Here is a 16,304-nt window from a genome sequence, read left to right on the forward strand (position 1 = left end):
TATGGGGAAATTTTCTTCATTTTTAATTTACAGCAGAAAGAATATAAAGCATTCAGAAAACATTTTCCATATTTTAAGGGCAATTCAAAACATTTTGCATGGTTTCCAGCAGCTGAGTTCTTCAACAGATCCATTGATTCAATGATGCTTCACATGCACAATTACAAAAATAAAACTTACAAAAAAGAAGACATCTAGACTAGTTTTACATGCAAGTCTCAGGGACCCCCCATTGGGCGCCAACTACTGTGTGGAACTGCCATAAGCGACCGTGCAGCCAGAGAGGGGTCCGAGTTATTGTCTTTATTTCGTTCACACAGTACAGCTGATTTCAAATGGGTAACAAGAATAGCAATTAAATCCTCAGGAGACAGAATAAGATTAGCTATTAATTTTATAATGAAGTCCTACTCCTGGCACTTGGGAATTCAGATTATCCAAGAAAGCTGCGCTTACCTATCGTCTTATATTCAAAATTAAGATTCACAACCAAGGAAAAGCGGTCAGAAATGCGTCGTTTCAGTGGAAGTGCATTCGTACCTCACCTAGGATTCAGTTGTACTGGCAGGCTACACCGGTAGGTTCTGAACCTACTTCCTATCCCCTCCGTAAGAACCCTCCTAATTCTATGTTAAGTCTTTACCTTCCAGAAGTTTCTAACTTACTTGGCTAATAATGTAGCATGGGAGACATTAAAAAAAAAAAAAATGAGTAACTTAATGTGAGGGTTAACGCAAATCCACTGAGGTCATTACTCTTGTCAAAAGATCAGTTATTTGTACCATAATAAATGGAATAAACGTATCTAAGTTCAGTACTAATATGGGATATCCTGAAAGAGCTGGCTTTCACCTTCCTATTCCCATTTACCATACATTTGTGTGTTTGTAAATTACTCAGTGTCCTCCTACAGGTCAAATTGGGTAAAATAATAGGCATTTCGGGGTGGGGAGGGCAACAGCTGCAAAATAACCCACACATTTAAAAACAAAATCGAGCCAGGTCAGTTTACAAATGTACAGGTGGCTACTGGTTGTGGGGCCGTCACTTGTCAAAGCTGATCACAAGCGGTAAGACATATACTGTACAGTAATCCGAGGTTGGCAGTGAAAGGAAGTAATTAAAAAACAAGTACAATTATAGAAAAGGCACCAAAAGCACTGACCCCAGTTTTTACCACAATCTTTTTGTATCTACCTTCCTTCTAAAGACACCAGTTTAAAAGCTTATTTGTGAATATTTTTAGGCTTCACAACGAGCCTTGAGCTTTAACTTACAGTTGGCAGCCAGAACCAAGAAAAAAACAAAACAAAACTGTTATCTCAGCTTTACACCAACTGATCCTGAAACTTTACCTGGGAATTTTAAACCGGCATCAGCAAATGCGAACTTTATTCTCTCAATTTAACGTTAGTAGTTTAATTTTTAAAAGCATCAGATTTCTTTGGCTCCTCATTGTATGGAAAGAGTAATAGACCAGGACAACCCTACGAGACCAGTTTGCATCTTTTAAATTTTTAGTTACTTTTGTGCAATTTTTGATATATTTTCTGATTTCCAGCAGGAGATAGGAAAAACGTGAGACGTTTTCCTGCTTTTCATACTATTTCTTTTGTCAGGTTTTGATCGTTCTAAGTGTTCTTTGTTGGAGTGAGTGGATGGTGTTAAGCTATACACAGATTCATCTTATGATTATCTGTTTAGCAAAAGTAACTTAATTTTCTTAAGCAATATTAGCATTCACATTACTTGGCACCGTTGGCAAAAAAATTTTAAATTAAATAAAATAAACTCCTGGTAGCCAAAATTAAATGTAAACATATCCTTTTTTTTTTTTTTAAGTAATGTTACTCTGCCTTTTATCCTAAGTCTAAATACAGTAGCTCTTTTTTTTTGTTTTTTGTTTTTTGCAGTTTAGTCATGCTTTAGCAAAATGTTCTTCTAAAGAACATTTAAAATAAAGTACTCTTATAGTGAAATAAAGTTTTTTTTGTTTCATTTTACAGACCATAGCCACTAATGCTTTGCTTTTGTTCATTTCTTTTTTCTTGGTTTCATGCACATATCTCTTTGTTTTAATATATACAATATATACAAACAATACATCCACATTTTTTCTCGCTCGTTCAGACAAAACTATACAAATAATTTTATCTTGCCATGTTATTGACCTTTGTGAATAAAATATTTAGCAATTAATATAATCCCTTTCAAATATTTTCTCACTTTCCGTTTCTACCTTCTATATATACACAGAAACTGCTCAGTTTGGATGAGATTATAGCCAAAAATATGGAATTTACTGGCCAGAACGCAGCACCACACTGATCTTTTAGGTGGCAAATGTCCAGGCAAGGTTTATGATTCCTTAGAATGACTACAGTTTCCAAGGTTACTAAAAAAGGCTCCATGCTGTACCAATTCTCTAAGTAAATCTCATTGCACATGAAAGTAAGGCCCAAAAATTAAAGTGCTGAGCATGGCAAAAGGGACAAGATGATCACTATACTCGCAGGTTCTTGGGAGGTGGTGGGGACAAGAAAATAAATTTAAACTCTGTAAGCTGTTTCTCATTAGTTCCCATGCATTACCCGTTTACCACACACCCGCCCCTCTGCAAATTTCCACAAGACATTAAAAACCTGCAGATTTTAAAAGTTGCATTAAGTGTGCTGTAGAGATTAAAACAAACACAAATTAAAATAAAATAAGATCAGTGAAGGAAATGAGAACACACGGACCCAATAAAGATTTGTATGATCTAAGCCCTCCACTGAGAATCAATCCCAAAGATTCAGCTTCTTGGAAGTAACTGACAGGTGCAGGAGCAGCATTCTCTTTTGTTGCTAGTGCATCCCCACCTTTGCTTGTCTATATTTTTGGTATAAATATTTGTACAGTTCCACACGATGTTTGAATACAGCCCTATATGAGAAGGAAACTGGCTTCTTCCTAAGAAGAGGAAGCCTCTTCCAATTCCTCGTGGTGTCTTGTTTTCCCATGATCCAACAGAAGATTGAGTTCCAAGATGTCTTGCTGATCAAATTAAAAGTTGTCCATGAAAGTGCAGATGCAATGACCAACACATTCCTGTTAAAATCCTGCAGCTGATCTCCCCAAAACTGCAGAGGGATTGTGTGTGTGCGTGTGTGTGCGTGCGTGTGCGTGTCGTTGCTGTCTCTGCTAAAAACAGAAATGAAAACAGTCTGAAAAGCAATGTCACATTGCTAAGGGATGCTGCTGTATGTCTTCAAGTTCCTTGGCCTTTCTCAACTCTTTCACTCTGGAAGAGAAACAGAACAGAACACCAGGTGATAGCTATATAGTGAAACCGTGGCCAGGTGAGGGGAAGGCCATTACCATTCCCTCTGAAGTGAAAAACCAAGACAAAACCCTTGGGAACACTGATGGCAAAAGAAACTCCTGCTACACTACTGGGGGAAATATTCCAGGAGGAAGACATGACCCTTCCTGAAACTCTACTCTGCAGCGAGTGCTCCTAACACAAAGCAAAACCGAAGTCTACAGCATTAAGTCACGTGTGACAGCAACGTGTTCATCTTAGGAAGAGTTAACTGTTCACCTAGCTTTCCTCTTTAGCCTGGTAGGACCACCATTAATGGCCGGCCATCCCACAGGAGGCAAGTTAGGGAAACTGCACACACACTTACTTCGCGTCTGACACACCCAGGGATTGAACTGCTTTGCTCACAGACTCAAGACTGTCGGTATCTTGAAGCCGATCGGACGCCTGCACAGCTCGACTACTGCGCTCGCAGTATTGTGGAGTCTTTCTGATTTTCGTTATTCCTTACCTTCCTCCCATTCCACATTGTAACTCTACAAGATGTTCAGGTCACTTCCCCTAGTGCTCCCAGATGGACAGCAACGGGGTGCGTACCAAGCAGGTACACTTTGTGCTATTTATCCAACATGTTGTAGCAAACACATTTAAATGAAATTGTTATCAACAGAGTCATGGGAAGTTCACATCAGCAAATTACGTGTTAATGATCCCCTCCGGTCTATAGTTTTCAATATAAAACTTTGTCTTGGGTTTTGCATATGGCCACCTGATGTAGGTGGCGTGCCAGGGAAGGGGTTGTAAGCTAGATTATTTCCTTTTAGTGACAAATAATGAAGATCTTGCCTTAATAGCAAAATCATCAAATGCGAGTGTGGCTTCAGGGTCTAAGTCCTGAAGGCAGCAGGTGTGGTACAAGGCAGACAGCGTGTAGCTCTGCATACCGTATAGTAACATTTGTTTCCCAAAACGGGGCTGGGAGAATGGGTTTAGGCGAACAGAAGCGGCAGTTTCTCGGGACACGTATACCCTACACCTCAACAGTGCAACAAGAAAAGGTCTCATCTGTTTTTCTCACGTGGGCCTATAAGGGGTCAGTAATCCCCCAAACACAGTTTTCTGATTCTCTAAGGATAAGGTTTCTGCTGTTATCTTAAGTGATACCAGTCAATTTAAATTCTATTCTAAAACAAATGCCACTTTACTTTCTAAGATTCTTGTTAACACTCAGGGGGAAGAAAACATTTTGAAAAGTAGTAGGAAGTTGCTAATATTACACAGGCTGGGATTCAAAGGCCTGGCACATACGCTATTATAGCAATTTAAGGAAATTTACCACCTCCAAGCAGAATCATTTCTGAGTATTCTGCAACGTTGCTACAATCTCTTCAAAGAGTAGTTGCTCTCTTTCAGAAAAAAAGCTTTATTATTTTATCATTAATACTAAAAAGAATTCTCATGTTTGAAAACTTGCTTATTTGCCTGACTTATTTACTAAATACACCAGGTCCAGCTTGATCAACACTGTATCTTCCAAACTACTGAAATCCTTCCTTCTTAACAGGTACATTGAGAACACATTGCTCTGTTCATAACTGGATCCAGGTATTATTTAGTTTTAAATTTTATAATTAAATATACCATGGATTAAGTTTTAGAGTAATTTGGATCGTACTACAGTACAGAATTGTGCATCATTATAGGTCCCTAATTTTGGACATGCATACTTGATAAATAAATGGCTTTTTAAAAATTGAAACATGCTATATTGTGTGTTCAATTTTTAAACATGCAATATCTATACTAACAGCCCTTTGGCTGGAAAAATGCAAGGCATGCATTGATGCCACCTTTACTTCCGGGCATGCAAAATATCTGTACTTGTGCAGACCCAGTTGCTGAACCACCGCCAAATGTGCATGCTCCTTCAAATGCGACATTTTATTTCTGCACCAGTACAGAACTCATTCACAGATATGCAAGAGTGACTCCATCACCGATGAGATTTCTAGAATCTGAAGAATTCTGAACTCAAAATCTGACAGCATAAACACAGATATCCACCCACAGTTTTTCTAGAGTGAAGAGGAACGCTTTAAAAAGATTAAGTTCATCATTGAGATGAAAGAAAAAGGAGAGTGAATTATAAGCCAGAAATGTTTCATACAGTCTCATACCAAAGAAGCTGTAATCAGCTGGTCATAGTGGGTAAATCTTAAACGTTTTTCTTTTAGTTAAAATGGTCACATTTGTTTTTGCAGGGTTTTTTTTTTTTTTTCAATTTCTTTTGAAACTAATTAAAAAGTCAACTAAGTTTTCATGAGGTTTCAAAGTCACCATGTAAATACTCTGCTATAAACTAGCGATAGCCTCGCTTGGTTCTAGGTTAAGGAGAGATGCATGTCCACACACAGAGATGACTACGATCATCTACACTGGAAAAAGGAGACGCCCTGATCTCCGACATGATTTCTAGGCTTTCATCACTCCTGAGCTATGGTGGAGAACTTAGTTCTCAGTTTCAGGACGAGGTTTTTACAGTACGTTAGCATGATAAATGATACCCGAATGGCTTCAATGGCATAGTTTTTTGTTTTTGTTTTTGTTTTTTAACAGAAAGATGTTCAGGAGGAATTAGGGAAGAGGAAGAGAAGGCTTCTGATCCAATGGCCGTACAGGCTTAGTATTTGTTACCTCGTTTAGTCCTCCCAACACATCCCCATTCTCTCCAGTTTGTAAATGCAGAACCTGAGATTTATAGCAATGAAGCAACCTGCCTCAAATAATTCAGTTAACAAGTGGCAGAGTGGGGATTTGAGCCCAGGCCTGTCTGACTTCACCTCTCCACCCTGCTGCCTCCAACATACCTCAGGAGGACAAAACAATGAGGAAAAAAAACTGTTACTGTATCGGTTTTTCCAAAGGCATTTGGAAAATCTCCATGGCATGAGAGGCGTACATTTTTGAAAACTGGTAACAACTAACACCTATATTCCTAACAATTATATTTCCTCAACTCTGAGACGCTGTCCCTTATGAGACCTTACGTTGATTTTACTATGGTGTTTGGGAGAACAAACATTCCTCCACTTAAAATGCACTTATCAATTTTATAAAATGGATCTGAGATCTGAAAATAGTGGGAATAAGAATCAAGGAAAGGGAAGATTTTTATCCTCCTCCAATGTCCAATTGGCAGACTACATGGATGTCAATTTACCTCTCAATGTTTAGATGAAATTGGGAGACTTTTACAATCTGCCCTACTGAAGTCATAAATGGAGTTCTAAATTACTTGAGGGCAGATTATTAGGATAGACTAGAGGTACCTAATTTTTAATTTTATTTTGTTTTAAGTCAAATGTCAACTGGACAAAAAGTAATGTCTGAATGATCTATTGCCTCTAAAGAAACACACAACAATTAACTATATCACTGAAGTAATTTAGAACATTTGATACTCGAATTTTTGTTAGCAAATCTTAAAAAACAGATGTTTCCAATAGTTACAGAAATTTGTTGTTGCCTTGTCTCTGTCAGGACATGAATAACCACTAAAAGGCACGTGTTAACTACACATAACATCTGCCACGAGAAGGGTCATAAAAGTTTAGCTGTTATTACCTCTGGGCTTTTCTCCTGGCTTACTTATATTTCCAAAATGTGCTACAAGGAGTACACTTCTTCTGTAATAATTATTCCTGCTCGTCATTCTCCAAAAAAAAAAAAAAAGTTTGTTTTTCTATCCATCTGTTACTACTACACGTCTCACAAATGTTGCATTCACATGACACAAAACACCCAACTGAAAAATTCAATGGAGGAAAAAAAAAATTCAATTTTATAGTCCAAAACCAACAATCAACTAAGTGAACCGGGGTCATCGATACTACCTGCATTATGAGCCTATTTTTTTTCAGCACACAACTTGGTAAATAGAGACCAGAATTTTTGAAGTTGGAATTATGCTTGAAAATCCAGTCACTGTATTTATAGAGCTTAGAATACAGATGTTCAATAAACTTCTGTTGCGTGGTACATGCAGCTAATGGTTCCTGAGGTTTGGGTTCTCTAAAGGAATTACACCTGCGAGATTCATTCAGGGCCAGTAAAGAACCTAAGAATGTCCTGGTCATCTAAAAACAAACCCCCTTATGATTATGCTTGCTTCTGAACTTCCCCATGCAGAAGACAGGCAAAGCAGCCTTCCGTGGGACGGGACAGACAATTAACTGGGACAGAGACTACAACTTCTGTAGCTACAAGGCTCTCACTACCGTATGGAGAGGGGCAAGGAGCACAGTTCTCAGCCTCCCGAAAGTACCTTGGAAAACAGTACTCCTACGACTGACTTGGCGTTGAGGTAATTAGGGGAGCAAGACTTTGACCTGTGACCATTCAACTGTAAAAACTGGAGACAAATCCTGGATTTGCCCAAGCATTCTAGGCTGAAAATGATCGCCACTTTGGGATACTGCTGTAGTCTCAACAACAAGAAAAACGAAACAAAACAAAAAAATAAAAACAAAACAACCCCCCCAGACCCCCCCCAAAACCAACCCCCCAAACAAAAAACAAAACCGAAGGAAAAACAACAACAACAAAAAAACGAATGCTGCATTCTAATGTACTGAAGTGATGTAGTAAGCAACAGCACTGAAAGCCAGCAAAAGCCCACAGGGTTTATTTCCGTCAGACGTCCAATGATAATTCATGAATAAATGAAGTAGGCCTGCTTCCGAAACTTGTAGCAAACAATGGCTCCATGGGTAAAGCATAAGGCAAAGCTGTTTCATTACATCTACTCAGGAACGCTCAGCCAGAGAAATGTTTCATGAGTCAGTGGATTTTAGCAGGTATATTCTTGCAATGCTGGACGTCAAAAATATACAGGGCAGCCAGATGCGGCTTTCTGATTAGTTACCTGTTGCTCTGAGAGCTGCAATAGCTCGTGGGGAATTTAGGAAAAGAGAGATCTTGCCATTTTCCAGAAATCTCATTTGGATTGCAAAACAAAAAAGACAGAGAGGCCCAATAAGAATGACACAGAGCATGTTGTCTGCAGTTGAACACACACCACTGTGTTCCCAAAATATTCCTTTCCTAAAAGAGGCAAGTGAGACAAAATTACTTTGGATATTTGAATTACATCCATGGTGACACATCCCACACATTCATTTCCTACTCCTCACCAAATACGTGGGGCCCCACTCGGGAACTATGCCTCATGTCAACTAAGGAAGCGTGATGTCACCGTGGTTGACCTAGAGCACTGTCTACTTCTCTCCATTAAGCAGCACTCTTCCAGGCATCGTTAAGAGAATTGTTCCTTGGATTAAAGTATATACAACAGAGCAAAAAGTGTGTGACCTGCAGAACTTGATAATGACCCGCTGAAGAGATTTCACAGGGCTGCTCTTAAGAGTCAGCGCTGAGATCACTACTTACCCAGATAACTGGCACCATCTGGCCAAGTTAAGTGTTTGGAAACCCAGCTGTCAAATACGGAGAAAATCTGTTGCCTAAAAATTTGTGACCAGACAGTGTTACCTCTTCTTCTTTTCCAATTAGGGTTCTTTCATGACAGTGGGATAGCTCTGCCCACTTTTACTGAACACAGGTACTAGGCCAGCAACTTACAAAAACAGGTTATTGGAAAACCAGAATTCCCACTGTTTAGGATAGTGCCTGTAGTACCTGTTCTAGGTGGTAAAGCCCTCTCACGGAAATATTATCCCAGGAGAAAAAAGGAATCTGTCTAGGAATCGCTTTTCAGAGAGTAGTCTCTCTGATCTGTGAGCACACTTCCTAATACCCACAAAACCCAAATATCTTAAAGATAGAAGTGGAAAGCCATTTTCTAGCTAGAAAAAGAGGAATTGCCCTGTTTAGTTTCAGTACCCGGAGGATGAATCTGTCAGGTAATTCAGGTATTTGTTATTTCTTGACATATGAGGTAACTTGGTTTTCTGCTAGGACCCTAAATAACACCCTGTTCAATATACTCGAAGCCCAGCTGGGAAGCAGGGTCTTCAGCAATGTGCACCTCAAAGACTTCTTCCATCTCAGAAATCCTCCAGTCATTTTTTGTGTGAAAGTAGTAGAACACCTAAATTAACTGAAATAATAATTAAGACTGTTGATTTAAATATCTCTGTGCATAACAGAAGTTTTCTTTTAAATAGGACAGTTATTGTATCCAAGACAAAACAAATCCCTGCAAGAGTTCTTGAGAATTTGGAAACTCTATTTTATGTGGGTAAACTAGGGGCTAAGCCTGGATGAAAGGCTGTGTGAAAATAAGCTGATGCGGTGAAGGGTATTTGGGGCTTTTTCTTTGCCTTCCCCAAGTGAAGACTAAAAACTGGAAGACACGATGATATTTTCTGATTGCCATGCTCCTGGAATTAGCCTACTGTGCCTTAATTCTGATGACCGACATCACCTGCCTTTCTAGATAGCCTTCTGCTTCATCCTTCTAGGAGGCAGGGTTCAATAATATCTGACAAATGCTGCACAGCAAAATTTAATTCCTTCAGTTTTCAAATATTATCTTTTGATGTATCAAGCTTAAATGTCTTAAATATGGTATACTTCATACATTAATAAGTATATTAACTTCTTTGACACAAACTCCAGGAATTGACATAAACTCCAGGAACTTTCCTCGGAGAATGCTCTGCCTCCCAAGAGTCATTTCAACTTGGGGACTGTTGGCGGAAGGGCCCCTGTGGCTTCTCTGATGGAACAGAGAGGGAGGGAGATCTTACTGGTAATTAGAGCCACGGGGAGAGAAACAGCACCACTCTAGAATGAACCTGCGCTGCTCAGCTCCTATCTCTCAAACTCCCTGGAGACTGCAGGTGCAGGCGTGTCAGGGGATTCCAACCTTCCACGCCCGGGGGGGAGTTTTAGGAGCTTATGATGGAATGCAGCAGGTGCTAAAGAAGCTAAGGTAGGGATTCTGGTGTTGAAGAGCATCTTTGGAAAATGTACTCTTAAAAATGATCACTGACATACCAGAAGCGAACAAGTCTCAAAAGTGCATAAGCAACCATTTTTACTAAATGTTGGTTCCTTGTGGCGACTATTAATGGCACAGGCAAGATACTACAACTTTTAGCTCAACTGAATCCTAGGTCATGCGTCTGCTCTTTGGGAGGTGCTTCTAAGTGGAAAGAAATAGTATCTGTGTATGTAGGCAGTGAGAAGGAACAGAAAGAGAAAGAAATGGAGATTTGTGTCCCCTTTTACTCTTATGTTTTAAACACTGTCTCCGAGCCAGCTCTACTACACGGGGCAACTGTAAACAACTGCCTGGTTCTCAAGAGGACTAACTGGTTAAATTTACAGAAGAGTGTAGCTGCTTCATTTTTTTAAAAATACATTTTCTTTCAGTGACTATCCATGGTTTTAACCAGGTGAGACTTTGAGTCTCCTATAGGGATAGAATCTTGTTTTAGGAAGAACTTATAAAAACTCAATTCTCCTGTCATCGTCAGTCAGCAAACTACAGCCCACGGGCCAAATCCAGCCCGATGAGTATCTGTGTAAATAAAGTTTTATTGGCACACTAGCCATAACCATTCATGGACGTATTAGCTACGGGCACGTGCACGCTCCAATGGCAGAGCTGAGTAGCTGTGAAGGCGACCGTGCGGCCCACAGAGCACAAGGTATTTACTAGCTTACTAAAGCCTCTTAAGCAAAAGTTAGCTGGCCTTTGACTTAAAATATAACGAGCAAAATACCAGGATCCACATAAATGTACTTGGATGAAAAATATGAGCTCCAGAAACATTAGAAGTTTTAGATTTTTTGAATTATAATCTCTTCTCTGAAATCCTAAACATGACTCCAGTATTACTGTAGGGTTAGGAAGGGAGGGCGTTGAATGTGGTTGAGTTGGCAGAGGTAACTCCCGTGTTAATTTTTTAAGTGCATCTTAAGTCTATCAGACAAAAGTTGTCAAATTAATCCACATTCAAATAGGATTTTGGTGAGTGGTATTCCTGGCTTTTAAATCAATTTCCTGACCCTAAATCCTTTACTGTAACTTCTGGCATGTCATAGTCCCATGTGACAGAGACTTCTGCCTCTTGGGCATACCTACAAATCAGCGTCCTATTCTAAAATCTCAAGGACATCAATAGTGTCTACCGGATACCTCTCCATTATCATTTCTTTAAAATACAAATTCTATTGGAACATCCCGTCTTCGTTGCAACATAGGATATACAGACTTAAGACACTTTACACCACGTAGTCTTTATTCAGCATTGCCATTAAATTCTGGAAGTCAAGTTTGCTCGCTGTGTTATAATGAACGTCCTGCATTGCTTCTGAAAGGGCAGCTTCGTGTGCTGACTTACCTCACGGCACCAGGGAAAGGGAGATTTAGAAAATGAAACTAGAGGAACAGGGTAACGGGGAAATAGTAACTCTAAATAAGAAATGGATTCATTAAAAAAATAAAATAAAATAAGGAAAAAAAAAAGCCATTATCACCTGGTGCGCTTTCTTGCTTTAGAAATTTGGACTCAGCAGTAGTTGAGAGAATTCATTGTGGCCAATTATTTGAATCACAAAGAACCACCTGCTGGATGTTTTCTTATGGTGCAGCCTTGTTTCAACTCCCCCAACTTCTAAGCATGCCCTGCAGCAGTTTCAGAAGGGCCTCCCTTTCTCTCACTCATGCATTTGTCCATCTGCTGTATGTGACTATTTCCATGTTGTATCACGTAGCAGTGTTAGTAATTAGGGTTAGTTTTCATTTTATCTTATTTCATTCAAAATGGATGTGAAACTTACTGGCATACCTAGGCTGCAGCCCCATGCAAGCAAGCAAAAAGCAAAATATTGAAAATGGAAGATAAAGGTAAACACTGGCTAGCAGGCAGCTAAACTCACCCTTTTGTACAGCCTATGGTCCACCAGGGGGCTTTAGACAGTAAAACAACACCAAAGAGCTATTAGCATGTGAGGGTCACAACAGAAACCTTATACATAGCTTTATTACAACAACAACAAAAGAGAGTATAAAGTGGTTCCTTTTTTGGAAAGAAAGGAGTGGTGACAGGGTATGTGAAATGAGCAGGTAGTAAATTCACCAATTTATCGTGAAGTCTAAAAACGTGGGGGTCGTATGACTTAGCAAAATCCTTAAGAAACGGGACACTTATTGATTCCTGAAGCCATTACCTACCTACCTTTTCTGAGAGGGTGTCATATGAGGTTTTCTATTTTAATGCTTCTCAGGGACAGGACACATGACAGTTTCTCTTAAAATAATATTTAGTACCACAGAATGGAAACAGGGCTATGTTCATCGTAGGGAAAAGAGGAGCTTGGACTTTCAGTTCTATCGATATTCAGGATACAGGGATGGGAAGAGACTACGGATCTGACACAGTCGGCATCTAAAGGTCATTAAAATTTGCCTGCATAATTTTCCTAACCTCTGAACTATTCCAGGGCAAGTAAGGAAAAGAGCCCGTTGGGGTCTTTATTTCATCCCAAACAATGAGTAGGAATTCAGAGTCCATAATCTGATGTTCTCCTCATAACAAACTTTGCCACCCTGAAAAGGTTACTACTAGTTAAAATATGAACCTGAGAAAAGTAATCATGAACTTCTTTTCTACTAGTTTATAAAAAGAGAGCTTTGAAAACAAGAATGAAAGGATTCCTTTGCCCAGTCTACTCTTGGGGGGGGTAGCCTTTTATGCACATACGTTTGTTTAAGTAGCTTACCCTCTCAACACGCCCAGTGTAAACACAGGGCACAGCTTTAGACGAGAAAGAAAAGAAAAGGAGAGTGGGACTTTATGTCAGTTTGCTCATAATGACTAAGGTTACACTACCTATACGTGTTTTCAAAGCTTGAGGAGAAGACTAGGAGAAACAAGGAAAACATGATTTGTGAACATTAGGTTTGTTCAAAGTGGCCTAAGAAAGAGCAATATAAAGCTAATTTTCTTGAAAATAAAATGTCCCGGGAAAGCATTAACTGCAGTCTGGACAGGGCTGGGTAGAATCTTCCTTTGTTTTTCATTTTGCAGGTTGGAGAGGAAGAAGGAAGGAGTGTGAGCACATGTAAGAACCTCTGGAAAAAGGCCTAGGGAAGCCCCAGAGGTTTCACGAACAGAGAAAATCAACCACCCTATCTGGTTGCAAGTACTCTCATGCTGGCAAAGGTAGGACTAGTGGGAGCGAAGAGAGACCGCCCTCGGGAAGGCCAGAACGAATGTGATTATGTCACAAGCGCCTCATGTTTTCATCTGCATTTCCTAACAAGACTTCCTAGCTGAGTGTCGACATTGAAATCTCATCGGCTAGCTAATTACGGGAGCAAAGACCCCAGTCATGCGTGGTGGCTGAGAGCAAATGGCTTGCTGAGGCTCAGGAGGTGCGCATTAGCTTCTTCCAAATAGCATTCTAGTTAGAGAACACCAAATACATCCTAGAGAATGTTCTTTTAAAAGTTTTTATCATTGTTAACGTGTGGCTCTGTGCACCTTTCCTTTTAACATCATAGAATTCTTTTGTTAACAGAAGTGAAAGTACAAATGGACAGTTAACCCCTATTAAGTCTCAAAGTCCAAAGAGTTTCCAAGCTAGCAAGCAGACAGGTTCAGGAGTAAGAAAAACCGAAGTAAAAGGGAACCTCTGTCGAATCGAATTGAATCTGGACACTCAGGCCTTAGGTAAAATGAAACAGGAAGAGGAAATGAGACGTCAAAGAGCTTGCTTCAGAGTTCGGCTCTGTAAACCGCACAGCTCCTGATGCGCAGGGAAGCATCAGGGAAGTGACGACACCACACAGGGTCATCCAAACACAGCTCAGGGGGCCCCTGGCCCAGATGTCAGACCAGAATGCTAACCTAATCCAGAAACCAAACGATCTCACCAAACGAGCTCCCCCCAAATCTAAGGAAAGAGCCTAGTGTTCACAAAGGAAGCTCAAATTTGAGGGAACAAAGAGAAACCCCTCTAGCCAGTTAGCGGGAAGCTGTCCTGTCTCCAGGGAAGGCCCTGGTCACGGGAGCCTGTTTCCTCCTAGTTGAAAATGCACCTCTCAGCTCAGCCGGGTTCCCCTTCCTGCGTATCTCCAGCAGAGGGCACCCGCCATTCGGTCGGAGAACCTGGAGGGAGGGAAGGAGGGAGTGGTTTTCTAGCCCTTCCTTGAGAACAGGAACTCTGTTTATTCTCTGTGTGGACACACACTGGCACGGGGAGGGCTGGGGGTGAAGAGCGTGCGGCCGTGTGGCACACAAATAAGAGGTTAAAGACAAACGGGAATTAAAAGCTAAGCTGTCCTCACACCCAAACTAAGACAGAAAGTCACCGGCCTGAGCCTCCACTGCTCGCTCTTTACCACGGAATCTGAGACGGGTACCCGGGTGCCCGGAGTGGCAGCTCAGTCCCTAGTCAGAGAGCTCCGCTCGCCTACAGCGATTCGGGATGTTTCCTCTGATGAATGCCGGGACTCGCTCTGCACAGGCGGTCACGCGTGGTTCGGAGGGTTAGGGCGGTGGTGCGGCTCTCGACGAGCAAACGTCCAGGTGAGGAGGAGGGTTACCTGTGGCGGCAGCGGCGCAGGAACCTCATTATTTTTCGAGCAGCTTGGTCCTGCTTTTTGGTTAGCAAACTGCTCCTGAAAAAGCCGGAATATCACCGTCACAAGAAGGGTCCCGTGAGGCTTGATGGGCACACGCTGAAAACGGGGGAGCAGTGGCAGAGGGCCTTTAATGAAACAGTTCAGGTAGCAAACCCCACAGCAGGGCAGGCCTGGGCAGTGCCGGCGGGGAAGGGAGGAGGGGGTGGCAGCCCCTCCCCCTGGCTGTGAGCGACACAGGGCCCAAGTGCAACATACGGTGACGCTCGGCTGTCCTTTCACAACCCTTCGTGAGCTCGTTTTCTGGAAGAATGCGTCCCGGCCTTACACAGGCTTTCTCAGGGTCGAAGCTGGTTCGCCCGAGTCTGATACTCTCCTGAACTTCTTCTGTCGGCTCTCTCACTGCGCTCAGAGTCCCCATCACGCTAAGATGGACTAGCTGGCCTCTAGCTATCCTTCCGAGGTCTCGCACGCAGGGACACTACAATTCCGACTGCCCAACGGAGGAGCGCCCTCTCTGAGCAGGAACTTGGGTCCTGCCAGACTCCCACCCCAGCTGAAGTCGGGGTGGGGGGGAGACCGAAATAACTGGGGGGCGGGGGGCTTGGAGACAGAAGCTGCTAAACAGACAAAGACGGACTGACAGCGTGGGTATCACTACACGCAGTCACAGCATCTAGCGTGGTCTGTCAAGAAAGTCCCCGCGACAAGCGTGTCACCCCTCACGTCGGGGCAGGGCCACTCCTTCCATGATGCCAAGGCCCTCTTCCCCAGACAGCTTCGCCCTGTGACGGCTCCACCCACCTGAGTTTCTGCTGTACGATGACGGCTGTTCGGCGAGCCTGCCGTCTCTTGCCGCACTTCCTATAACTCCGGTAACACTTCTGGATCAGCATGGCAGCACGCCGGCTCTGCTGAAATTTTTTTTGTTCGTAGTAACTTCGGAATTTACTCTGGATTAGGATGGCAGCCTGTGTCATCTTTTTATAAAGTGCATACTGCAGGGAAACAAGAAGAAGCAGGACAGTAACAACAGGAGCCCACAAGTCTGGGTGTCCTCTGAGCGTGCCGGGGAAGGCAAGGAGGGAAACACCTTTCTTTCTCCTTGATCACCGCAGTCTCTGTCTCGGGTTCAGTCACCAAGGAGGCAGACTAGGAACCTCTTCACCTATCTTTCCCAAATGCAAAATATTAGTTTAAGGGTTGCCCTCAGACAATGTATTGCTTTAAATGTGCTTTTTCCCCACAAACGTCAAATATTTTGCCCTTCTTGAAAAAACATTTTTAAAATAGCGATATGTGTAGACGTTTAGGAATAATAAAAGCATATTTAGAAAGTACAAATTCAAAGTTTAATATTTACTATCCGATTTTGAAACATTT

At 41.7% G+C, this 16,304-nt stretch overlaps 1 protein-coding gene across 11 annotated transcripts in view; it reads right to left on the bottom strand.

Annotated features, from left to right (window-relative positions):
• Nucleotides 1-16,304, bottom strand: part of LOC123860118 (calmodulin-binding transcription activator 1) — an 82,176-nt gene continuing 65,872 nt past the window's right edge. For 5 of the 11 annotated variants that reach the window (XM_064590022.1, XM_064590021.1, XM_064590018.1 and 2 more), the window contains 3 exons: nt 15,726-15,919; nt 14,886-14,960; nt 12,530-14,448 (listed from right to left, as the gene is read on the bottom strand). In XM_064590022.1, the coding sequence (XP_064446092.1) occupies nt 14,382-14,448; nt 14,886-14,960; nt 15,726-15,919 (336 nt within the window). In that variant the 3' untranslated portion in view covers nt 12,530-14,381. Of the gene's footprint in view, nt 3,284-12,214; nt 12,246-12,529; nt 14,449-14,885; nt 14,961-15,725; nt 15,920-16,304 lie in introns of those variants that run through there. The other 6 variants (XM_064590023.1, XM_064590019.1, XM_064590025.1 and 3 more) reach the window with 3 other exon arrangements.

This window comes from Mirounga angustirostris, unplaced genomic scaffold, assembly GCF_029215605.1.
Source record: "Mirounga angustirostris isolate CCGP_5_RB_7025 unplaced genomic scaffold, mMirAng1.0.hap1 SCAF_4, whole genome shotgun sequence".
NCBI lineage: Eukaryota > Metazoa > Chordata > Mammalia > Carnivora > Phocidae > Mirounga > Mirounga angustirostris.